Source organism: Aulonocara stuartgranti (assembly GCF_965226115.1).
Source record: "Aulonocara stuartgranti genome assembly, chromosome: 3".
NCBI classification, from domain to species: domain Eukaryota; kingdom Metazoa; phylum Chordata; class Actinopteri; order Cichliformes; family Cichlidae; genus Aulonocara; species Aulonocara stuartgranti.
The window spans coordinates 6,229,194-6,251,214 of record NC_138941.1 but is presented as its reverse complement, the minus strand read 5'-3'; the positions used below and the strand labels follow the sequence as shown (position 1 = coordinate 6,251,214).

At 42.6% G+C, this 22,021-nt stretch overlaps 1 protein-coding gene and 2 long non-coding RNA genes across 4 annotated transcripts in view; 2 read left to right on the top strand and 1 right to left on the bottom strand.

Annotated features, from left to right (window-relative positions):
• The window catches only part of LOC309703009 (NACHT, LRR and PYD domains-containing protein 3-like), a gene marked incomplete at its 3' end in the record, with an annotated part of 156,661 nt that overhangs the window by 56,416 nt on the left and 78,224 nt on the right, over window positions 1-22,021 (bottom strand). Inside the window, exon 6 of the mRNA XM_082527711.1 lies at window positions 596-697. Within this exon, the coding sequence (XP_082383837.1) occupies window positions 596-697 (102 nt within the window). The remainder of the gene's footprint in view (window positions 1-595; window positions 698-22,021) is intronic.
• On the top strand, window positions 5,323-10,479 carry LOC309702505. Its single transcript, XR_014275567.1, has 3 exons — window positions 5,323-6,616; window positions 6,824-6,946; window positions 9,680-10,479. It is a non-coding gene; the product is annotated as an uncharacterized lncRNA (long non-coding RNA).
• Window positions 19,054-21,736, top strand: LOC309702453. 2 transcript variants are annotated; one of them, XR_014275501.1, is made up of 3 exons: window positions 19,054-19,166; window positions 21,069-21,411; window positions 21,668-21,736. It is a non-coding gene; the product is annotated as an uncharacterized lncRNA (long non-coding RNA). The 2 variants fall into 2 exon arrangements; XR_014275502.1 differs by lacking the exon at window positions 19,054-19,166 and adding an exon at window positions 20,046-20,690.

Below are 22,021 nucleotides of genomic sequence, written 5' to 3'. Positions count from 1 at the left end.
CAGTTTTACATTCATTCTATGAACACAGTGGAAATGTTGTGTTATAGTCTCCATGTTGTTTCCAGCATCATAAATTCTTAAGTTCAGAAAATTAGATTCTTTCTTCACAGCTGAAAAACAACAACATTTATTCTCTATTGAAATCTGCATCGTCCACTCCAAAGGTCACAATCTGAAGGTAACATCTGGTTTTGTTCCCTGTGGTTAACTCTGAGCATCAGTATGGTGGGATTTATCCACTACATCCACACCACTGTGGTTCAGTGTTGTCCTGATGGAGTAACAGCAGCCAGTATGATCCAGGCTTTAGCTGCTGGGTCTCTGTGTGACCTCTCAGACTGTTTAACAGATCAGACACAAAGAGAATCAGAGCAGCTCTGTTCTTTAAAGACAAACATGAACCCACTCAGGTCACACTTTCCCCACAGATATGAGCATCACTGTCCTCAAACAGCAAATGACCAAGTCGAACATTTGGATCTTTTCTCTTTCATTGTTTTCTTTTTAATGAATCTTTGTAACAATCTGAGGATGTTTCAGGTCATATTTATCCAGGAAACACAAACATGTAAAGGAGTCATCACAGCTCTCTGACCTCGTTGCTCCAGGGTCACCACTGAAGAATGGATTTTCACCTTTGGACCAGTCACTCCTCACAGACGGACAGCTGGACCCTGCAGACTGTGACCTCTGACCTCTGCAGACACAAACATGATTGAAGCAGCTGTGATCACACAGACTGCAGATAATGCAGCTGTTTCCTGTCAGTAACATCCTCTTAGATTAGAGTTCAGCTTTTTACAGGAAAACTGGACAAAACTGATTTTTGTTACAAACTCATTTTCATTTCCTCTCAGCTCACAAACACAGTCAGACAATCAACCAGAGTCAACACTGATTATAATGTCAGTGCAGAATTATTTCTGTTACTCAGTGAGTTCAGCTCTCTGACCTCGTTGCTCCAGGTTCACCACTGAAGTCTGGAGGTCGACCTTTGGACCGGTCACTCCTCACAGACGGACAGCTGGACCCTGCAGACTCTGCTCTGTCCTCCTCTTCCTCCATCATCATCTTCAGTCAGTCTGAGAGGTAAACCACAAACACTCAGTGAGTTCACATTAACAGGAGGAACTGAGTTACAGTCGCTGACCTCTGACCTGTCATGTGACCATGAAACCAGGTCAATATGTCTGTAGGTTCAGTCATCCAGGTCATGTGATCTAAGGAGCTTGGAGAGAAAAGAGACGTCTTTAAGTTTCTGGAAGACGTTTCATCTGAGAAGCTTCTTCAGCTCTAAAACCAAACGGTGGAGAGTCCCAGATATTTAAACCTGAGAGGGAAAGAAAGCATGTCGCTGACCCACCACTGATGTTATTTCAAGGAGGAAACTGAGAGCCTTTGCACCAGGAGCACAAACATCAGCTCCAGCAATGATCCACTGATGCGTTTTTATTCCATGTATGAATGTTGTTATTGACAGAGATGACGTTTGTGTGTCAGTGATGCAGTGACTGTTGTTGTTACCTGTACAGGCTGGTTAGACTCTATGAAACAGATCATACAGATCTCTGCATGTTAGAAGAGACTATTAAAGGTCATGAATGAGACAAAGGCAGGGAGGCGTCCTTTACAGCTAAACAGCAGAGTGAGAGAACAGCCAGCACCTCTACATTTATCACATTATACAGCACATGTATGATACTGACAGGGATGAGAAGAATTTAGTGATTCTGATCCCATCATTGATATTACTTATTGATTCTCAGTAGCTCTGCTCTGACAGTCACCACCATCACTGAGCAGCATATCAAAGACATTTGTGCACATTAACTGCATGTTGTGGCTCAAATGTTTGTGCATGTTGGAGGCATTTCCTCTTTGTTGTGATCAGTGTTGGTCATTACTCAAAACAGTCATTATTACACATATTACACAGAACACTTTGATTAAAAGTAATGGAGTACGTTACTTCATTACTCCTCATAACATTACTTTGATGTTAAAATGAACAAATGAGCATGTAACAACATAAAGCTGAGGTACAGCCCCACACACCAACACAGATCCTGATGAGGTCACGTGATGTTTCTCTGAGTGTTTATGAACACAAATCAAAGATGAAACAGCACAAAGACACTTCAAAGTGATTCTACTGTAGAAGCATGAACAGGTAGAAACCTGCACCCTGACTGCTCATCACTTTGTTACCTGTTCAAGTTCAGCAGCAGCAGCTCACTTTATCACGGTGCTGGTCTGGGGTCAGTGTTTACTCAGCTTTAACCTCACTCTGGGTTCTTGGCTAGCCTAGCTTTAGCTTAGCGTTAGCATGCTGTGTGCTAGCTCAGCGTCAGAGCTCTGCAGGTGTCTCGTGTGTAAATATTAATCACAGTGACAGTAAAGGAGGTAAAGGGCTGTGACGTCATCACGTACGCTGCGTCCTCTGTGGGCTCTGAGTGAACTCAAAGTACAAACTACAAGTACACAAACACGAACGTAGCTCAGAGTGGCGGACACACTCGGCCTCGTTGGTCCAGCTGTGAGTCCGTTACCGTGAACTATGGAGCGGCAGATTTGTGCTGAACTAAGCTGCACACAGCTGATGTTAGCCAGGAAACATTACACACTGACTTTAATGGAGAGACCGGAAATACAAACACACACAGTTTGTTGTGTGAAGAAATCAAACACGAGCTGAACAAACAGTAAAGTTCCTAAAGACAAACTGTTAAAGGAGGAAACAAAGCAAACTTACAGTTTCTTCACACACCAACAACAAGCTCCACTCCACACCTGGACACTAAACACGGACACACAGGTGAGCTGCTTCCTGGAAGGAGGCGGGGCTCCACCTGAAACTCAGCACAGGTGGGAGGGGCTCAGCTCTGTGTGTGCTGATGTGTTAACTTTAAAAATATGCCGTCTGACTGCTCAGACTGAGTCAGAGTAAAGTTCACATGCTGACGTGTGGAGACATGAAACCTTGTTGTAGCTGCAGGTGTGAACACACTGATCCCAGATCAGCTCTGCTGTATTTGTAACATGAACATTTCTGCTGCAAAGCTTCAAATGTTCAGCATGTTTCTCTGTTTCCAGTCTATAGATCCAGTCACACTTTCTACCTTCACCTGTGCAGTAAAGACTGAGAGCAGAGCTGAAAGCAAGCGTCCAATCAGTGAGCAGCATCAACACCTGAGCTTCATTCAGACTCTGTTATTGAAGATGTTGTTGGTACAAAGTTCATCTGCTGCTCACATGAATCCATGAAAGATTTATTTCACTGATGTTTCTTCAAAGCTCATTTCAACCTGTTGAAGTCATGAATGAAAGTGCAGACTGAGAGTGGATCACATGATGTTTGAGGTGTGTCATGTGACATGTTCAGTATTGTCACACATGTCTAGATTGTCCCTGATATCATAACTGCTCAAACACTGATGATTATATTTGAAGAATTATTCCTGATGGCAGCAAAGTTTGAATGGAGCTCTCTGTCTGTGCTGATTTGTCGCCCTCTGGAGGTCAAAGCACAAACTGCATGATGTCACTGTAACCACCACAGAGACAGGAAGTGTTTTTATGACTGAAACACTGAAATGATGCTAACGGCTGTCGTTAGGCTCACTGACAGCAGTGCTGATGTGTTCATGTCAAACACTGGCTCAGGTCAGACTCCTTCATCCTTCTCCAGCGTGAGGCCGCCCTCAGACCCACAGGAGCTCTGACCTTTGACCTCCTGACCCTAACCATTTTAGTCTTGTTGCATCTTTAAATGCAAATCCATCCAAACTGTAGCCGAGCAAAAGAAGCTGGAAGCTGTTCTATGAATGATGTTCATCCCAGAGTTTCTGTTAAACGCTGCTGCTGTGCTACATTTGTCATTTCCTGCTTTCACTACCATCCATGTCAAAGTGCTGAACTCATCTGATCACTTTAATGCAGTAAAGCAGGAGCTGTAAGTCTGACATTTATTTACTGTCATTACAAACACACACAGCTGGATTAGCATTCAGACAAAGGGCTGAAAAAAAATCAGCATTTGATTATTATTATTATATATCCTGTCTATCTGTCAGTGCTGAAAGCAGACGTCACTGATCACATGACTCTGAGGGATGTTTCCAGCACTTCGCTGAATCTGAGCCATGAAGATTTAAGGCTCAGCTCTGAAGGCAAAGCAGGTCTGAGCCGGTGTTAGCAAGCTGTACCTAATAAAGTGGCAGCAAGGACTCAGTCAGTAATGATCAGAGCCAGCAGGGGGCAGCACAGAGAGGTGAGGAGCTGTCAGAGAAGCAGGCTGACATCAGACTAGCCATATTCCATCATCTATACCTGAAATAATCATCAAACACACGCAGAGCAGAAACATGTGGAAACATCTGGAGCTCAGTCTCAGTTTGATCCCTCAGAGGTTTACCTCAGTCCTGCTCCTCTACTTCCTGTTTACAGCGCACATCATGCTGTGTACTGAGGGTCATGTGGTCAAATTGCTCGCTCTCTGTTACTCTGACAGAGAGCGAGCACAGTTATCCTAATGTGTGACATCACTTCTAACCACAGAGCATTCAGCTTTCACAGCAGCCAACATCCTGTCACACTGAGCATGTGCAAACACAGCAGCCACCATCCTGTCACACTGAGCATGTGCAAATAGAGCAGCCAACATCCTGTCAAACTGAGCATGTGCAAATAGAGCAGCCAACATCCTGTCAAATTGAGCATGTGCAAGCACAGCAGCCACCATCCTGTCACACTGAGCATGTGCAAACACAGCAGCCACCATCCTGTCACACTGAGCATGTGCAAATAGAGCAGCCAACATCCTGTCATACTGAGCATGTGCAAACAGAGCAGCCAACATCCTGTCACACTGAGCATGTGCAAACACAGCAGCCACCATCCTGTCACACTGAGCATGTGCAAATAGAGCAGCCAACATCCTGTCATACTGAGCATGTGCAAACACAGCAGCCAACATCCTGTCACACTGAGCATGTGCAAATAGAGCAGCCAACATCCTGTCACACTGAGCATGTGCAAACAGAGCAGCCAACATCCTGTCACACTGAGCATGTGCAAATAGAGCAGCCAACATCCTGTCACACTGAGCATGTGCAAACACAGCAGCCAACATCCTGTCACACTGAGCATGTGCAAATAGAGCAGCCAACATCCTGTCACACTGAGCATGTGCAAATAGAGCAGCCAACATCCTGTCACACTGAGCATGTGCAAACACAGCAGCCAACATCCTGTCAAACTGAGCATGTGCAAATAGAGCAGCCAACATCCTGTCACACTGAGCATGTGCAAATAGAGCAGCCAACATCCTGTCACACTGAGCATGTGCAAACACAGCAGCCAACATCCTGTCAAACTGAGCATGTGCAAACACAGCAGCCAACATCCTTTAATGATAGAACAAAATTCAGACATCAAAGTTTCTCACATTACAGAATCAGATGAACAGACATGAAGGGATAATTGTGGTTTTATGCACAGAGTCAGAATCAGACTCAGAGGTGTTCCTCGTGATGTTTGGTGATGGAAACAGTCTCATCGACGTTTCCATCACCAAACTAGAGAAACTAGTAGCTGCACGCAGCAGAGTTTAGCACAGCTGATCTCTGTGACACATCAACAGGAACAACATGTTGTTAAACAGGACTGTATAAAGACTCAGAGTCTGACTCACACCTGAACAATGAGGCTGTGCAGCATCGTCCTGTCACACCTGCTAAACCACTCGTATCAGTTTGAGCCCGAACAGTAACACAGTCACATGACCGACGAGGCCAACGCGCCCAGACGAACGTCTTCCTCGTGGAACTAACTTGTTCCTGTTATCAGATTTGTGAGCAGCAGCTGAAACTACCACACGAATAAATGTTCTTCAAACTGTTTGATTCCAGCCAATCAATAATCTATAATCATGAGGATTCAAACACAAGAGCGGAACGTGTGGTTACATTGTAACCTTGGTTCTCTGAGTGAGAGACTCTCTCTCCCCTCTGTCACATATGTAACAGAGGGGAGAGAGAGTGTCGGTGTGATGGAGGACATCAGGTCCAAACATCACAGAAACAAACAAACTGTTAAAGGAGGAAACAAAGCAAACTTACAGTTTCTTCACACAGAGACACCAACAACAAGCTCCACTGTCCCACTCTGATCCTGTCTCCTCCTCTTTTATTCTTGCTCTGAGCTCTTTTTGGGTGTGTGTTTCTGTCTCCACCCACAGGAATGCATTGATACACTGTTGATAACGACTCGAGAGCAGACGTGTGACAGAAAACAGAAAAATAACCTAAACACCTAAATAACGTAAAATAAACAGAATATTTATTAATATGTTTAATTTCTCTTTAAAAACTTTTCTGCTCCTCAAATCCTTTGTTTAAGTTCAATCTAAGGAAAGAAAAGCGTCTTCTTTAAGTTTCTCAAAGAAGTCCACGATCTGTAGGCTCATGGAAATTCATTTTCTTGTTCTTTGAGCAGAAACACCAGAGTGTAGAGCAGGAAAACGATCCCAGCAGGACGTCTCTGTTGGGGAAATATCCCAGTTATTCCCCTGAGCCTGGTTAGTGAACTGAATCAGAGCTGTTCATCGATCCTACAGGTGCTAACATACAAACACGATCAGCAGCTTCTCTCATATGAAGAACACACTTTAACATCTGCAGCAAATCCTGTGTTTTATGTTGATGTGACCAACATCTTGTGTTGAGTCTTTGAAGATGAGGAGCCAAACACAGACAGTGGATCCAGAAGGACTGTTTATTCAGGGCTTTAATACGACTGAACTGATGCTTCACATCCTGTTTAGAGACGATCGACCAACACAGGCTCAGTCCTCACTCATCACACGGACTTCAGTCACACTGGGATCAACAGAGGAGACTGTTCACCATCACAGTTCAGCAACAATAATCAGAGCTTTTCTCTCTTGGTGAGGATCACATGTTCTGACACACAAAATATCTTCTGCTTTAACTCGTCTCTCTTTTTTAGTTTGGTTGTCGTGTTTTTTACTCTTTGTTCCTGTCAGTGTCAAATATGAGAGCAAACTGTTTTATGCAGGAGCCAAACCAACACCAAGCTGACCAAGAGAACCTATAACACCACCAGAATTTATTATCCAGACTTTACTGACAGATTTATGTGCAAGTAAAGCTGTTTTTTAAATTATGTTCACTGCTTTCAGCCAAGGAAGCATTCGTTCTTAAAAGTTCACGAAACGAGTAAATCCAGTTCAGCAGAGTTCCAGTTTGTAGCACAGCTGATCTCAGCTGATCAACAGTAACAACAGTAGGGGTGGGCCATAGAAACGATATACGATAGAAACAATATAAATTTGGCCAACGATAGAGATTGTGACTATACCGCATGTTGATGATGTCATCAAGCTGCGCCTGTTTTGGTCGAAAGCATCGCAGCAGCTACAACAATTATCATCTGCAATTATGGCGGGCGACAGTCATAACAAAGAGATGAAGCACTATTGAAATATGGCGAAAGCCAAAAAGTTAGCATTCATCCTCCAGCTTCACTGTGCTAATGTTATGCTAACATAGCTGTGTCGCTAGCAGTCATGTAGCACAACATTATATACCAGGTAGTCCAACTTCAGTAACCCTGCAAACGCCACTGCTGTTTAGTCTTCATTTATGTTGGAAGTGATAGCAGAGCTGTACGTTTGAATTAGTTTCAAAAATCTCTCAGTCAGAATATGCTATGAAATGTTTAGGTGGAAACTAGCGAGCTAACTTCCTGTTAACTTCTAACTCCGTTAAATTGAATAAATTCTGTTTTCATGGATGCCTGGATGTAGGGCTGCTCGATTATGGCAAAAATGATAATCACGGTTATTTTCATTGAAATTGAGATCTCGATTATTTGACAATATTTATTTAACAATAACAATGTGTTGAATAATGACTTTAAAGGTTGTCAAAAAATAATATTAAATAGTGTGCAAATACTGATAACAGTGCAAATGTTTGCAATATAAAAAAATAAATGAAAAATGTAAACATCTATGTTTAGTGAACTTTGCAGTGTTGCTCTGTGGTGCAGCTATGACACCGTAGCAAAGTTTACACACAGTCTACTTGATCCACGTCTGACTGAACCCATGTTTCCAAACCACTGAAGTTTTTTTACCTCTTTTCAACCAACAGCAGTCACTCTCCTCTCCAAATAACTTCTGTTTAGCTTTCCAAGCTTCCCTCGGGTCCTCTTAATCAGCGGTCCCCAACCCCCGGGCCTCGGACCGGTCCCGGTCGGTGAGTCGTTTGGTACCGGGCCGCGAAAGTTGAGGCTCAGGTGTGAAATGTATAGTTTTCAGGGTTTTTATCGGTTTTCCATGTTATTTTGTCATCGTTTTTATCGTTTACTTGGTTTTCCTGGGTCTTTTCACGTGTGTTATGAATAAATTTTCTTTTTTTCGGTACCGGCACTAGTTTTATTTTGTTGTATTTATCCGCGACACCTTAAAGGCCGGCCCGTGAAAATATTGTCCGGCATAAACTGGTCCGTGGAGCAAAAAAGGTTGGAGGCCGCTGCTCTTAATTGTTGTGACACGTGTTTGAAATGCAGAGAGGTGCGCTCGATTTGCCACACGGAGCAGCGCGAGAGTAAAGCACGAGGGAGGGGCTAATAATCGGCTCAGTCATTTTTAATGATCGTTGAAAGCCCAGATCGTAATCGAGATTAAAATTCGATTAATTGAGCAGCCCTACCTGGATGTTAAACTTAATTGTTACACCTGGTAAAGCAGCAACGCTGATGATTTAATTAAAGATGAAAGAATTTAGACCATTTTTAACTCTTAGTGTTCGTTTGACTTTGGTACCTGAAGCTGTCAGAGTTTTGGACCCAGATTACTCCGTGAAGCTCCTCCCTACAGCAGCCGTAATGCTCTGACGATCCATCAAGCAGTGCTGCTTACCAAAGTTGTACTAAAACATTTTTAACAGATTTCTGCAGCCAAAATCGGTTCGAGGTCAGTAAGCACAACCAGAATTCATACATAAGGCACACTCTCGATTTTTGAGGAAATTAAAGGATTTTAAGTGTGGAAAATATGTTATACAGAAGAATATATCGTGATATGGATTTGAGGCCATATCGCCCAGCCCTAAACAACAGGTTATTAAACACATCAGTTTGATCCACAGATCAGATCATACATCAGGTTTACTTCATGTAAAATAAACGTCTCACTCTATGAGCTCCATCAGTCTGTGTACCTCCTCATTGTCATTTCTGAGCAGAGTTTACCTGCACACTTCCTCATGTCTGACAGTGTCACAGTGTGTGTGTGCCAACATTAACCAGCTTATCATCAGCTCCTTGTGCTTCATGAATAACTCAGACTGACAGAGTGATGAACAGAGCACAGAGGGAGGCTCTGCTCTGGTCCATCAAGCAGGATTCACATAGTAACATGTTTTTCCTTTGAACACTTCATTGTGTTTAACTTGAAACAGATTAAAAAGTGTTCGATTGTGCACGTCACACAGTCCTGAGTCACAGAGGCTTAAATGTGTTTGATTCTGAGAGGCTTTACTCCTGCATCAACATCAAGTATATGTAGGATTTAAACCGCAGTGAAAACATCCTTAAATATTGATGGTGTGTGAGAGAGTCTGTATTTACTTCTGATTATCTCTGTTTGCAGTGACCCTGAACTGAGCTGGAGCAGCTTCATGTTGTTTTGACGTCACTCAGTAAAACCTGAATGTCGGCTTCTGAAGAACAAACTGGTTTCATCTGTTTCCAGTTAAAGGGACGATCATTGTTCCACCAGTGATGTTGGATCCAAAGTTTCATTCAGATCGTTTTAAACTGTTTATCAAAGACAAATGTTTGAGTGCAGAGTTACTGACTGATAACCAGAGTGGATTCAGCCAATCATCAAATCATCTCATTGGTTTTATTTTATGTAAATACAAACGTCTCACTTCCTGATCTGCTCATAAAGTTCCTAAAGACAAACTGTTAAAGGAGGAAACAGAGCAAACTTACAGCTTCTTCACACACCAACAACAAGCTCCACAGCTGCACACTAAACACAGACACACAGGTGATTCCTGGAAGGAGGCGGGGCTTCACCTGAAGCAGGACAGGTGGAGACTTGATAGGAATTTTCCCCTCACAGGGAGGAGGCTGATCTTCAGATGAGTTCCTGTTAAATCTGACGAAACAAAGTTAAAAGTGGACTCAGTCTTGTCTGATTTCACTCTGTTTTTCACTGAGCAGGTTTAAGTTTTATTAATGAAAATCAGCAGAGCTTGGTACTGATGGAAGACCCTCCTCTAATCGTTGTCATTCAGAGTGATCCAACCTGTTTGTGAATGCAGCTCACAGACTCTCCGCATTTCCACACGACTTAAATGGTAAATGGCCTGCATTTGTATAGCGCTTTACTCTACATTCAGTCATCCACCCATTCACACACACATTCACACACTGGTGATGGCAGCTACATTGTAGCCACAGCTGCCCTGGGGCGCACTGATAGAGGCCAGGCTGCCGGACACTGGCGCCACCGGGCGAGTCCCTTCATGCATCGTTGACCAACGTGGACGTGGTGGAGTAACAGTTGTGGAGAATGCAACAGCTGAGGTTTGAGAAAAGGAGCTAATAGCCAAGGTCAGCGGCTCTCCTACTTCCTCATAAGGAAACTTCTCAGGTGGATGTCTTTCTCTGTCAGAGCGCCTCCACCTTACTGGCTGTGGTGCAGTGAGATCTGAGTCAGTCTTGGTAGGAGTCAAGTCAGGTTCATCAATCACAACATGGTCTGAAGAACAAGCACCTGAGTGAACATAGTCAACACGACTTGTGCCAAAGACTTCAGGTGTGTCAGGTTGGTGGGTTTGCCAACCAGGTAAGGACATTTCTGGTATAACAGTGTCAGAGAAGTTCTGACGTGCACTGTTGGGCTTCCTGTTAGACTCTCTTGGTAAACCTCAGAGCCTGACGTCTACAAACCAACTGTCCTTTGACATTTTTAGATGTGGGTCAAAAGCAGAGCTGATCGAGGATTTCAGTGATGGCTCCAAATATCTAACCTGCACTTTTACATAGCAGCTGCTCCGTCTGTCAGTAATTTAAAAACTTTTAATGAGCTGCTGTTTCTCACTGACCGTCAGCTGTAGCTGAGCAGGATATCATTGCATTTGAATCCTCCTGGCTCTCTTTAACCCGAGTTCCTTCTGATTGGTTTCCTGGTTCTACAAAGAGAGTCTGCTGCCTGAGGGCCCCAGCTCCTCCTCCACCTACTGCTGTGGACATTTACAAAACGTCAATCCAAGAAAAATTGTCTGGTTTGTAATAGATAGTCATTTTTTATTAGAGTCTACAGCAGGAACCAACCTGAACCTTGTTATGAGCTGAATCAGTGCTGGACTGTAGAAATGCTGTTTCAGTGGCTGCTGCAGGAACTAACATGGAAACGTGTTCAGCAGCTTTCCAGCTCTAATATAGGAAACACAAGATCAGAGTTTGGACACACTGGAACCAAACAGTTTTGTCTCGGACTTTTATTTCAGCATCATCGTTTGGGTTGAATTAAAACCTTTCAGCAACGCTAACCAGACTTTACGAGGTAAACGTGTATCTCCAAGAATGTCTTGCTAAGAGTCGCGTGTTCTGGGAAACAACACACAAATCAGTGGCGTCAATAAGGTTATGTTTCATGTAATACTCTAGACTTTACTGTGAGACCATCACTAACATGCAGACGTCACAAAGTTGTTCACGGATCACATTAATCCAGAGTCACAGACATGCAGAGACACTTCCAGGTATAACATATATAATCCACACAGTCAGTCACAGCTGAGCTCTTTACTGAAGTCAGCATCAGCTCTCTGCTCGCTCTCACATCATATTCATGACAATCAGACGTGTTTCAATGATGCTGCTGTTTTCAGCCAAGCACACAGTCTCCATGGAAGTTTAAACTGGAAACACTGGTAACTGCAGCAGAGTTTCATTTGGAGCAGACCTGATCTTTGTGACGCATCAACATGTCAACACAGTATTTAACAGAACTGCAGTTTGCATCAGATCATACATCAGACTGACCACGTTTGTAATTTCATCAAACCTGCCATTAACATATTCAACAGTACTTACACTATCTTAAACATGTTTTCTTTTTAAAATGTTTGTATATTTATTAAATATAAACTGTGCAGTATTTCATTGATGGAGGCCAAGAAAACACAGTTACAGGAGAAATGTATTTAAGCTTGAAATGTAGCTGCACTCGGTAGAATTGAGCCAACTGGTTGTCTTCATTTTCAGTTCTGATGAGCTCACATGTTTAAGATCATCAGTTTAAAGAACCATAAGGCCGTGGATCCTTAAGGGTTTTATGGTTTGAGTTTACAGTGAGAGGTGTTGATAATGATGTTGGCTGTTTTCAAGTTGAACAATCTTCCAGGGAAGTTTAAACTAGAAAAACGAGTCACTGCCTGCAGCAGAGTTTCAGTTTGCAGCATTCCTGATCTTTGTGCAGCAGCAACAACATGTTGTTAACAGAGCTGTGTAAAGACTGACTCACCTCACCAGGCTCTCTTTCATTCACATCATACACAACATTTACTTCATTACAAGCTGTGCTGCTCAAGTTACTGGAAATAAGCACTCAGTTACTAAGTAATCCCATGTCTTTACTGATTACTTATTTTCAAAAGTATTTGGTTACTTTACTCTTTAAAAAAACACGACTTGAATACGTAATAAAGTAGAAAGTAGACGTTTCAGCCCGAGACTTTTTTCTGCATAATCCATCATATAGAAATGAATCAAATTAAAAAGCCTTTCTTTTAATTGTTTTATTGTTTTTAATCTTTTTATTTTATGCATCAAGAAAAGATTAAATTATATTATAACTGTTTTTGACTTGATGAAATGTGTTTAACATTTAAACCTATTTCCTGTATATTCCAGCACATGACATAAAATAATGTTTTGTGTTTCCACTCCCGAGTGGGGCGGGTGGAGGTCTGCCCACAGCGGTCATGTCAGGGGGAGGATCCGGGGGTTTCTCTGTCAATGTCACGTTCCCATGGCAGCGTGCTTGCTCAGATCTGAAGTGTTATGGTCCTGGGTGGGTGGCCCAGTGTTTTTTGAGTTTTGGTTCCTTCTCATGGTTCCTTAGTTTTTTAGTGTTTCCTGAGTTCTAGTTTTAGGGTTTGTTATGTGGCTTCCTTCTGCATTTCCTGTTTTATTGTGAAGGTCTGTGTCTTATGCCAGAGTGTTCAGTTTGCGTTTCCCCTGTCTCGTCTTGTCAATCAGAATCGGCCGTGCCTCCCTCCTGTGTGTAGTTTCCCCTCTGTGTATTTATAGTGTGTGTTGTCTCGTGTTCGTCGCTGGTTCGTCTGTGTCGTCTCCTTCACGTCTCCCTGCATATCTTTCTAAGGATTTCAGGTTTGAGGTTAGTTTTGTTTAGTGATGGGTAGATGAGGCTTCGTGAAGCGTTTCAGCACATTCCCCAAACTGTACCGATACTGTGTCGACACAGTGTTGCTGTTTTGCTCCATACTGACACCTGCTGGACTTTAAATATCATTGCAGGCAACTTACTTGAGACTCAACAGACACCTAGTCATACTTGTTTACACTGTAAGGTACAGTGGAACCCCGACTTACCAAATTAATTCGTTTCCGAAGGTCTTTCGTAAGTCGAACATTTTCGTAAGTCGAAGCACCCATTGCGCGTTTTGAGTGAGGCGATGCTGAATGATAGGCTATAGGCTAACAACAATACTCTAACTAGAACAACAATACATCAGTGGAACAACGATGCGCAAGTACGGAAGCCAAGGGGTTGTCTCCGAAAACATTAGAGCACTTTTGCAAACATGTGATGTCTTCAGGGGCGGATCTAGAAGGGTGGCATGCATGTGCCACCCTAAAATGATCCCTTGCCACCCCAAGTGCCACCCCAGTTTTGCATATGACAGTGTTGTTTATTAAAATAAGATCGCATTAACAGTTTGAGCGTAGTTACAGGCAGCAGTGATATATACACATATATAGTATATATATATATATATATAGTATATATATATATATATATATATATATATATATATAGTATATATATATATATATAGTATATATATATATATATATATATATATATATATATATATATATATATATATATATATATATAGTATTATATATATATAGCATATACACTGGGTGAATGTGCAGTAGTAGCAGCAAGCAGGTGAATTCTGTACATTAATATGAATAGACGTCTGACTATTTTACAGGATAGACAATATAAACATATTTAAAGTTAAAGGAATTGAAATGTACATTGTGCCTTGGTTTAGAGTGTCTGGAAGAGTCCTGTCTCAGTCAGTTATAGATGATGTGAGAGGGCGGGTGTGTGTGTTTAGGGCACGGATGGCTTGGGGATAGAAGCTCCTCTTGAGTCTCTCTGTCCTTGCCCGGATGATGCTGAACCTTCTACCAGATTGCAGGAGTTGGAACAGTTTGTTGCCAGGATGGGACGGGTCCTTCAGTATCTGCTCTAGTCCGGCATCTCCTGGTGTAGGTGTCCTGAAGCGGGGGGAGAGCAATCCTGCAGCAGCGTTCTGCTGTACGGATCACTCTCTGGAGAGCTTTTTGGTCCTTCACACAGCTGTTCCCGAACCACGATGTCATGTTCTGTGTGAGGATGCTCTCCACAGCGCCTGTATAGAAGATCCTGAGGATCTTTGGAGAGACCCTGAACTTCCTCAGTTGTCGTAGGTGATACAGGCGCTGCCTAGCCTTTTTGGTCTGGACCTGAATGTGTCAGGTCTGAGGAGATGTGGACACCAAGATACTTGAAGGACTGCACCCTCTCCACTGGAGCTCCATTGATGATAATGGGCTTGTAGTCTCTGTGCGATGTGAATTATATTATATGTGAATGATATAATGTTAAATTACTATTAAGCAAATGGCTGACTAAGTATTGTAGACTTTAGTTTACTGCAGCCATGTTTCATATAAATCAGGTATCATACAAAAATAAAAATAGCTTCAAATACAGTCATGACAATAAAGAATATGACTTTAAGGACTTAACATCATTACTTCAGTTATAGTCCACCAACATCTCTGATACATTAGCACTTGTTAGGTGTAGCTGTGTGAAAACAGTAGACCGCGACACAGTCACAGAGAAACACAGGGCTTAAATACACAGAGGGAGCAATCAGGGAATGGGTAACAGGAGGGAAACACAGCTGGGGCAAATCAGGCCTAACGAGACAAGGGGAAGCAAAACCAGACACATTAACATCAGACATGGACTTTCAAAGTAAAACAGGAAACATAACACAGACTCACGGGCAGGCACTATAACAAAGGGAACAGAGACGTGGGAACAGGGCAGACACAAACACTGACTGAACACGGGGATCTAGGAACTTAGGATACACATAGACGCGAACTAGACAAGGGAACTCAGTGTACTAAGGGAACACTGAATGACCTGCTGGGTTTTGTCCATAAAACTACTCATCTACTGACCTTGGTTTTAAGTTGGACAGTGATTTTAAATTGGACAACCAAATCAGAGCAGTGGTGAAGTCCGGTTTTTATCATTTAAGGCGACTGGCAAGAGTAAAATCTTTTCTTTCGAGGCAGCACCTTGAAACAGTGATCCATGCTTTTATTTCTTCCCGCCTGGACTACTGTAACTCACTTTATGTGGGGGTCAGTGAGTCGTTGCTCTCACGTCTGCAGCTGGTTCAAAATGCGGCTGCACGACTCCTAACAGGAACTCAAAAAAGAGAGCATATAACCCCCGTGCTGGCCTCTCTGCACTGGCTGCCTGTGTCTTTTAGAGTTCATTTTAAAATTCTTATGTTTGTTTTTAAATGCCTTCACAGTCTTGCCCCGCCTTACCTCTCTGAGCTTCTTCATCTCCACACACCCTGTCGGTCTCTCAGGTCAGCTGACCAGCTGCTCCTGGAGGTACCGAGATCCAGGAGGAAGCTCAGAGGGGGCGGGGCCTTCTCTATTGTGGCTCCAAGTTATGGAATCATTTGCCCATGCACGTTAGAGAGGCCCCTTCACTGTCCACTTTTAAATCACGTCTTAAAACCCACTTTTATTCCTTGGCTTTTAACCTCAGTGAGACTTAGTTTCTTTTTTAATTGAAGTAGTTATTTAATTAATGATTTCACTCTTCTTTTATTTGTGTTTTATTTATATCTCATGTAATTTTATTTTACAGTTCCAGTGTACAGCACTTTGTGTCAGCTGTGGTTGTTTTAAAGTGCTTTATAAATAAAGTTGATGATGATCTCAGATGACCACAAAGTAAAAGATCTCTCAGCAACATGATGCAACAGTTTAGGCACTGTTGCCCCGATCAGATCAGTGAGCTTTTTATTCTAAACATGAGCTGCTGTTACAGCAACAGACATTAATCCTACTGGTGTCCCACACAACAACTCAGTGTCCACTATGTGAAGCAGCCAAACACAGGCCTGCTCCTCTCACTAACAGAGACAAACTGCTGGCATGTTGGTTTCCATCTATACTGTCCAGTCTCTGCTGGTGGACACACAGCAGCATTGTTTCATCTCGTTTGAGTCATTGTTGACCTTAGCATGTTTTTAGTCTTCTGAGAGCACTGAAGCTTCTTTCAGCCTCAGTACCTGCGTTTTATCCTCAGATTAAATTATTATTCTGTGCTTGATGGGCCTCACCTTTGGCCCTGGCTCCTCCCCTCTGACTGCACTAGGACATACTGCCACCTGATAAAGTAACACATGGATTCGTGTCATATAAAAAGTGAGACGTGTCAATTCAGATTCTTTGTCAAACATACACTAATGAATCAGTTTACATCAGCAGCCTGACAACTGTCATGATAAATACTAGTTAATCTACAGTCACCTGTGAGCTCTCCTCTCCACCTCTGAGCTACATGGCAGAGCTGCCTCTGTCACCTGATCAATAACAGTGAGACACTCCACATACATGCAGTCACACATGTGCTTCAAATACAGTCATGAACCATCAGGTCATCCTCCAGTTTCACCTGTGACCTTGTGTCACCATTGCTCTCTGAGCTCTGTGTTGGTTTTTCTGTCACCTGACAAACAGGACAAACATGACAATAAGAATAAAATGTGCAGCTGCTTCAGTGTTTCTGTCACTTTGTGCAGATCCTGACTCGTCAGTAATGTTTGTAGGCTGAGTGCATTTTAAAACTGTGCAAACTGCACTACAAGGTGGAATATTTGCAAAATCGTGACTACCTCATGATATATTGTCTCAAAAATGAACCCTATGAATACGTCAGTGCCATTAGGATGAAATTATTGTGTCACCAACATTTTAACATTAGACATATAATTCTAACAGCCTCTGTAAACTAATATCCGGGCTGCTCGAGGCTGCCGTTTTCTCTGACAGTTTCAATCAAAATTAGAAACGCTGCTCTGAGACTGAGAGAACTAACAGTGCTGATGGTCCGCTTGAAGCTGAAGCTCCGGTGCGTGTCAAAAAAATCAACACACACCGGCTCACTCCTTGGCGGCCGCTTATTGGGGCTCGCTCGGGCCACTTCGGAGGTGGGGTGCCCCTGGCCTCTCGGCCTGGGGCTCGGTCACTCAGGCACGGCTGGCTGCCGGCGGAGCTCACGGGCGCGTCACTGCAACTCCCCCTGGCTTCTGCTCTGCGGCTGCTGAGTGAGCCCTCATCTGGGACTCTCCTCAGCTCTTTCTGGGACAGTGGCGCGGCTGCCCCTCTGTGGGTCTTCCTTGGTCTCTTGTGTTCTGGGGGCCTCTGGATGTCTGGAGTTTTGATCTCCTCCATACCTGTTTGATACCATAAAGGACGGGGCTGTGGCTCCCCCACATCCTCTAGCAGATCGTTACATGGAGAAACCTTTGGAATGCAAGCATGCTGATCCACACAGGTATGCACACAGGTGTACACATGTGTATTCACAGACACGGACTACAGCTTTCTTGGCTCCTGCCTCAAAGCACATTGTGCGCTGTCTATCTTGCGTGCTGCACAATATCGTTTATTATTTAGTATCTACTGATATCTACTGCTAGCTAGTTTATTGTGATGGTGCTGTTTTTCTCTTATTATGTTGCTCTTTGCTGTTTGCTGTCTCCTCTGGGTTTTTTTCTCCATACAGGTGACCCAGGTGTTTTGTTTTTTTTATTTGTTTGTTTTTTCTCTCTTCCCCCCCTTCTCACCGTCTCTTCTCCCCTTTGGTTTTCTTTCTTTCTCTCCCTCTCTTTCTTTCATTCTTTCCCCCTGTCCTATCCCCCAGTCATGTCTGTCCCGTTTGCAACTGAAAATAAAATAAATTCATAATTATAATAAAGGTCAATCAAATGGACCAATATGGCAAGGCCATGATGATCCACTTGGTAAAATAAATCCGCCTGGCATCTTTCTTGGCCTTAAGACAACAATTCTGATGGCTATAGATCCAAACGGGACAAAAAAAAAAAAAAAAAAAATCAACACACTGCTTCAGAAGCTCTGTGTCGAAGCTTGATTCGTTTGGCCAGAGTCACGTGATCAGTGACGTCCGAAGCTTCATTTAGAACCTAACTGCTTCGGTGTCTGATTCAATGGTTTATAAGGAAGTGAATCATTCGCGGGATTTGTGGAGTGTTTGGTGGTGACAGATAGTGAACCACTGATCATTCCACTGAGAGATTTGGAGCCAGTGAGGAATAGAGGAGGTTCTGTTGTGTGGGAGAATTTTGAGTTGATTTTGGTCGATGCGGTGGGTTTTCCAGCTTTGTGTTCTGGCTGTTTGCTTTTGTTTTGTGCGTGTTTATTATATCTGAAAACGGGAAAAAGATAAGATGTCAAAAATCTGCTTCCATAATATAAATATCATTAAATAACTTTAGAAAAACTTCCACTTGACTCTTTACATGTAATGTTGTAAAAATATATATTTTATTGTTTAATTCATCTGAAAATGTTAGTCTGCCAAATGTGCAGCAATTGAATTTATTTATTCTCTTTGGCTGATAGTTTGTGGGGCCCAGGTAGACTGTATACCTGCATCTCTACCAGTTTCTCTGCACTCCAGCCTCCTCTGTGCCATGTGAAGGGATTTTCCTTAAGGCAGGAGAAATGATCTCCACGAAAAGGAACAGGTTCGGCCATCGCACACTAGAACAAATTCTCTGCTTAAATAAAAATGAAAAAGGGTTACCGTCAATGCATCATGTTTTTCATTTGCAAGTTCATAAGCATTTTCCATTTCACAATCAATTCTACCCCCAGGTCAAAAATATGTCTGGGAAAATTTCCCTAATATAATATTATTTATAAATATACCCCTCCGGCGATTAAATGCATACCTGCATGGAGGCAGGACCTCACAGCAGAAGCATACTCCATAATGTGTTGTACATTATTACATGTATATATATGTAACGTGGTATTTTTCAATTATTGTATTTACCAACATCAAGAAGTCACAAGCAAAGAAAGACCACACCATGGTGCATGTTTAAACAAGGAGAGTTTACCGGTCAAAACTATTTATTAAACAAATAAAACACATTTTTTAACCACCAAAAAATACACGTTCAAAGCAACACAGCGGCGGCCCAATATCAGACAGAACTCCACTCTGTAGAGTGAGCAGTCATTATGAAGCAGTTGGTTTTCTTTTGTGGATTCGAGCTGCTCTTCATATTTTTGGCCACCAGATGTCACCAGAGAGGACTGTGTTGAAAAGCTTCGAGTAATGAACCGTTTTTCAATACAAGCTTCAGAAAGCTTCATTTAGCCATCACTACCTGTAACGTTATTGTGACACATTTTATGAGTGAACTTGGCTCTAAGTGACTCACAGGTTTCTTTGAAAAACACTTTCTTACATCCAGCTTCTTCCTCTTTGCTGCCGTCCTCCTCTCCTCCTCGCAGCGCAGGCTTGCCGCTGCTGAAACTAAACAGAGCTCCCTGACAGGCTCAGCCAATCACATTGGCCATACTTGTCACATGACCAGGACTCCAGTAGAAGTAATGGACTACTTGCACTAACACTTCCGCGTTCTATGTAGTCCTGCTCCAGTGCTTCCGGTGCGGTTAAACCATGGCGACGTTCTACACTCGATGCCTACAAGAGCTCCCAAAATTGAACATCACCGATGTTCATCGGATTTGCAGAGTGACGACTACCCCCGCCAGCAAATTAGATAAAGGATTTAAGTTATATGCTGCATCATATATACACAACTACGAACGTAAGAAAACGTAAATTAACCGACAAAGAAACGCTAGCTAACGTCAAATGCAAACACTACGTTACTCCGCTATGTCCTTCATTTGATGTCAGTTCTCTACATTACATGTTTTCTTAAACGGTGTTTTATGTCGTCCTAAACTATAGTTGAGGTTTTCTTAACTAATGTCACTTTTGTAGTTAGACACTGTTATAATGGCGTTAGGTAGTTGGCTAACTATGGAGGTAGTTAACTACCTAATGCTACTCTTGCTAAGTGTAAAATATATATGTTTAAGACATGCTGAAATGAGTAATACAGAAATAATGCTAATGGTACTTGTATCTTTATTCAGTGTCCAATAAAGACAGGTTGTCAGGGGAGGTCGGTGTGAGAGCCCTGTGCTACAGGTCGATGAGGAAGAGTGAGGCACCACACAGACTAAGTGTAGGCAGGAAGCTGTGTAAAGTTGTTAATCCCCGTTCAGTGGGGTTCAGTTCATTTAAGCATTAGTTAAGTTCATTCCTAAAGGCCCATCAACTTGAATGTTTTCCTTGTCTCCCTGCTTTATCACTCCTAATTTGACTAGTCAGATAGTTAAATCAACGTGTGTTTGGGTGATCAGAAACATTTGACAACAAGTTAATACTGCAAATATACACAATCTAAGTTATTACAGTTATCAAGCATGGTTAAGTTGTTTTAATAGGGAGAGAAGGAAACACTAAGCATTCAGGAGGGTGCGTAACCATAACACTGAACTATGTTCCTGTTCGGCTCTTCCATGAAGATGTTACATTTTTAATTTTCATTCTTTCTTCTTAGATTAAGCTTCTGGATTCATCGCCGGTGATACTGACACATAGCCAGTGCTCCTGTGTGCAATCACACAGTGGCACTGCTCTTCCAAACAGCACACTACTCACAACTCAGAGTGCCGGTTGTCCCCCCTGTGCATAGCTGCACGGAATCTGAACAGCAATGGCACAAGCCACGGACAGTGGTAATTTAAATGAGGTTAAAGTTTTTGAATTAGTCCATGTTTACATATGAACAGCAACACCATCCATAGTAAATGTGTCTTCTGTTAGGGTGTGAGGCCAGGACCCATCAACTCCATGATCTTCACTAAGCCAGTACCAAATAGGATGGCCCAGACTGGAGTACGGTAATTACATTTGTAAAATTTGGTTTCACGTGTTACAAATGTATGTTGCTATTTTTTTCATACATACATGTGTCAGAATAGGTATTAATTTACATACAACATTACACTTTCTGAAGACGGCTAACTCAGTCATGTACATATACATCCCAGTCTCTAACTTATGCACCACTGTTTTACACCTTTTAGTTTTTAGTTTAGTTGTTGTTCAGTATAATAACCTTCTTCCTTACATTATTGTCATTGATGTTTTCTTTAGGAGTGGCTTCTACAGAGGCATGGTGGGTCCGTTACCAGATCCCTGCTTGTTCAGAATAACGGAGGCATATGCAAAATTTAATATTGAGGACAGGCCACTTGTGACCACAATGAACATGAGACCTGACAAGCCCCTTGTGGAAAGTGCCTTTGGGCTGGTGCAGGAGGGCAGTGTTCTGTCATATCAGCAGCCGGTTTTGACAACCCGGTACATCACACTACACCGCGATGCACCACCAACACCGCACTTGCCTCTGGAGGGGTATGACATCTTGCCATCAGATTGTGTGTTTGTGTGCTCAGAAGAAGAGCTTCTGCATCTGAAAAGCTTGTCTGTAACTCTGGAAATGGCTCA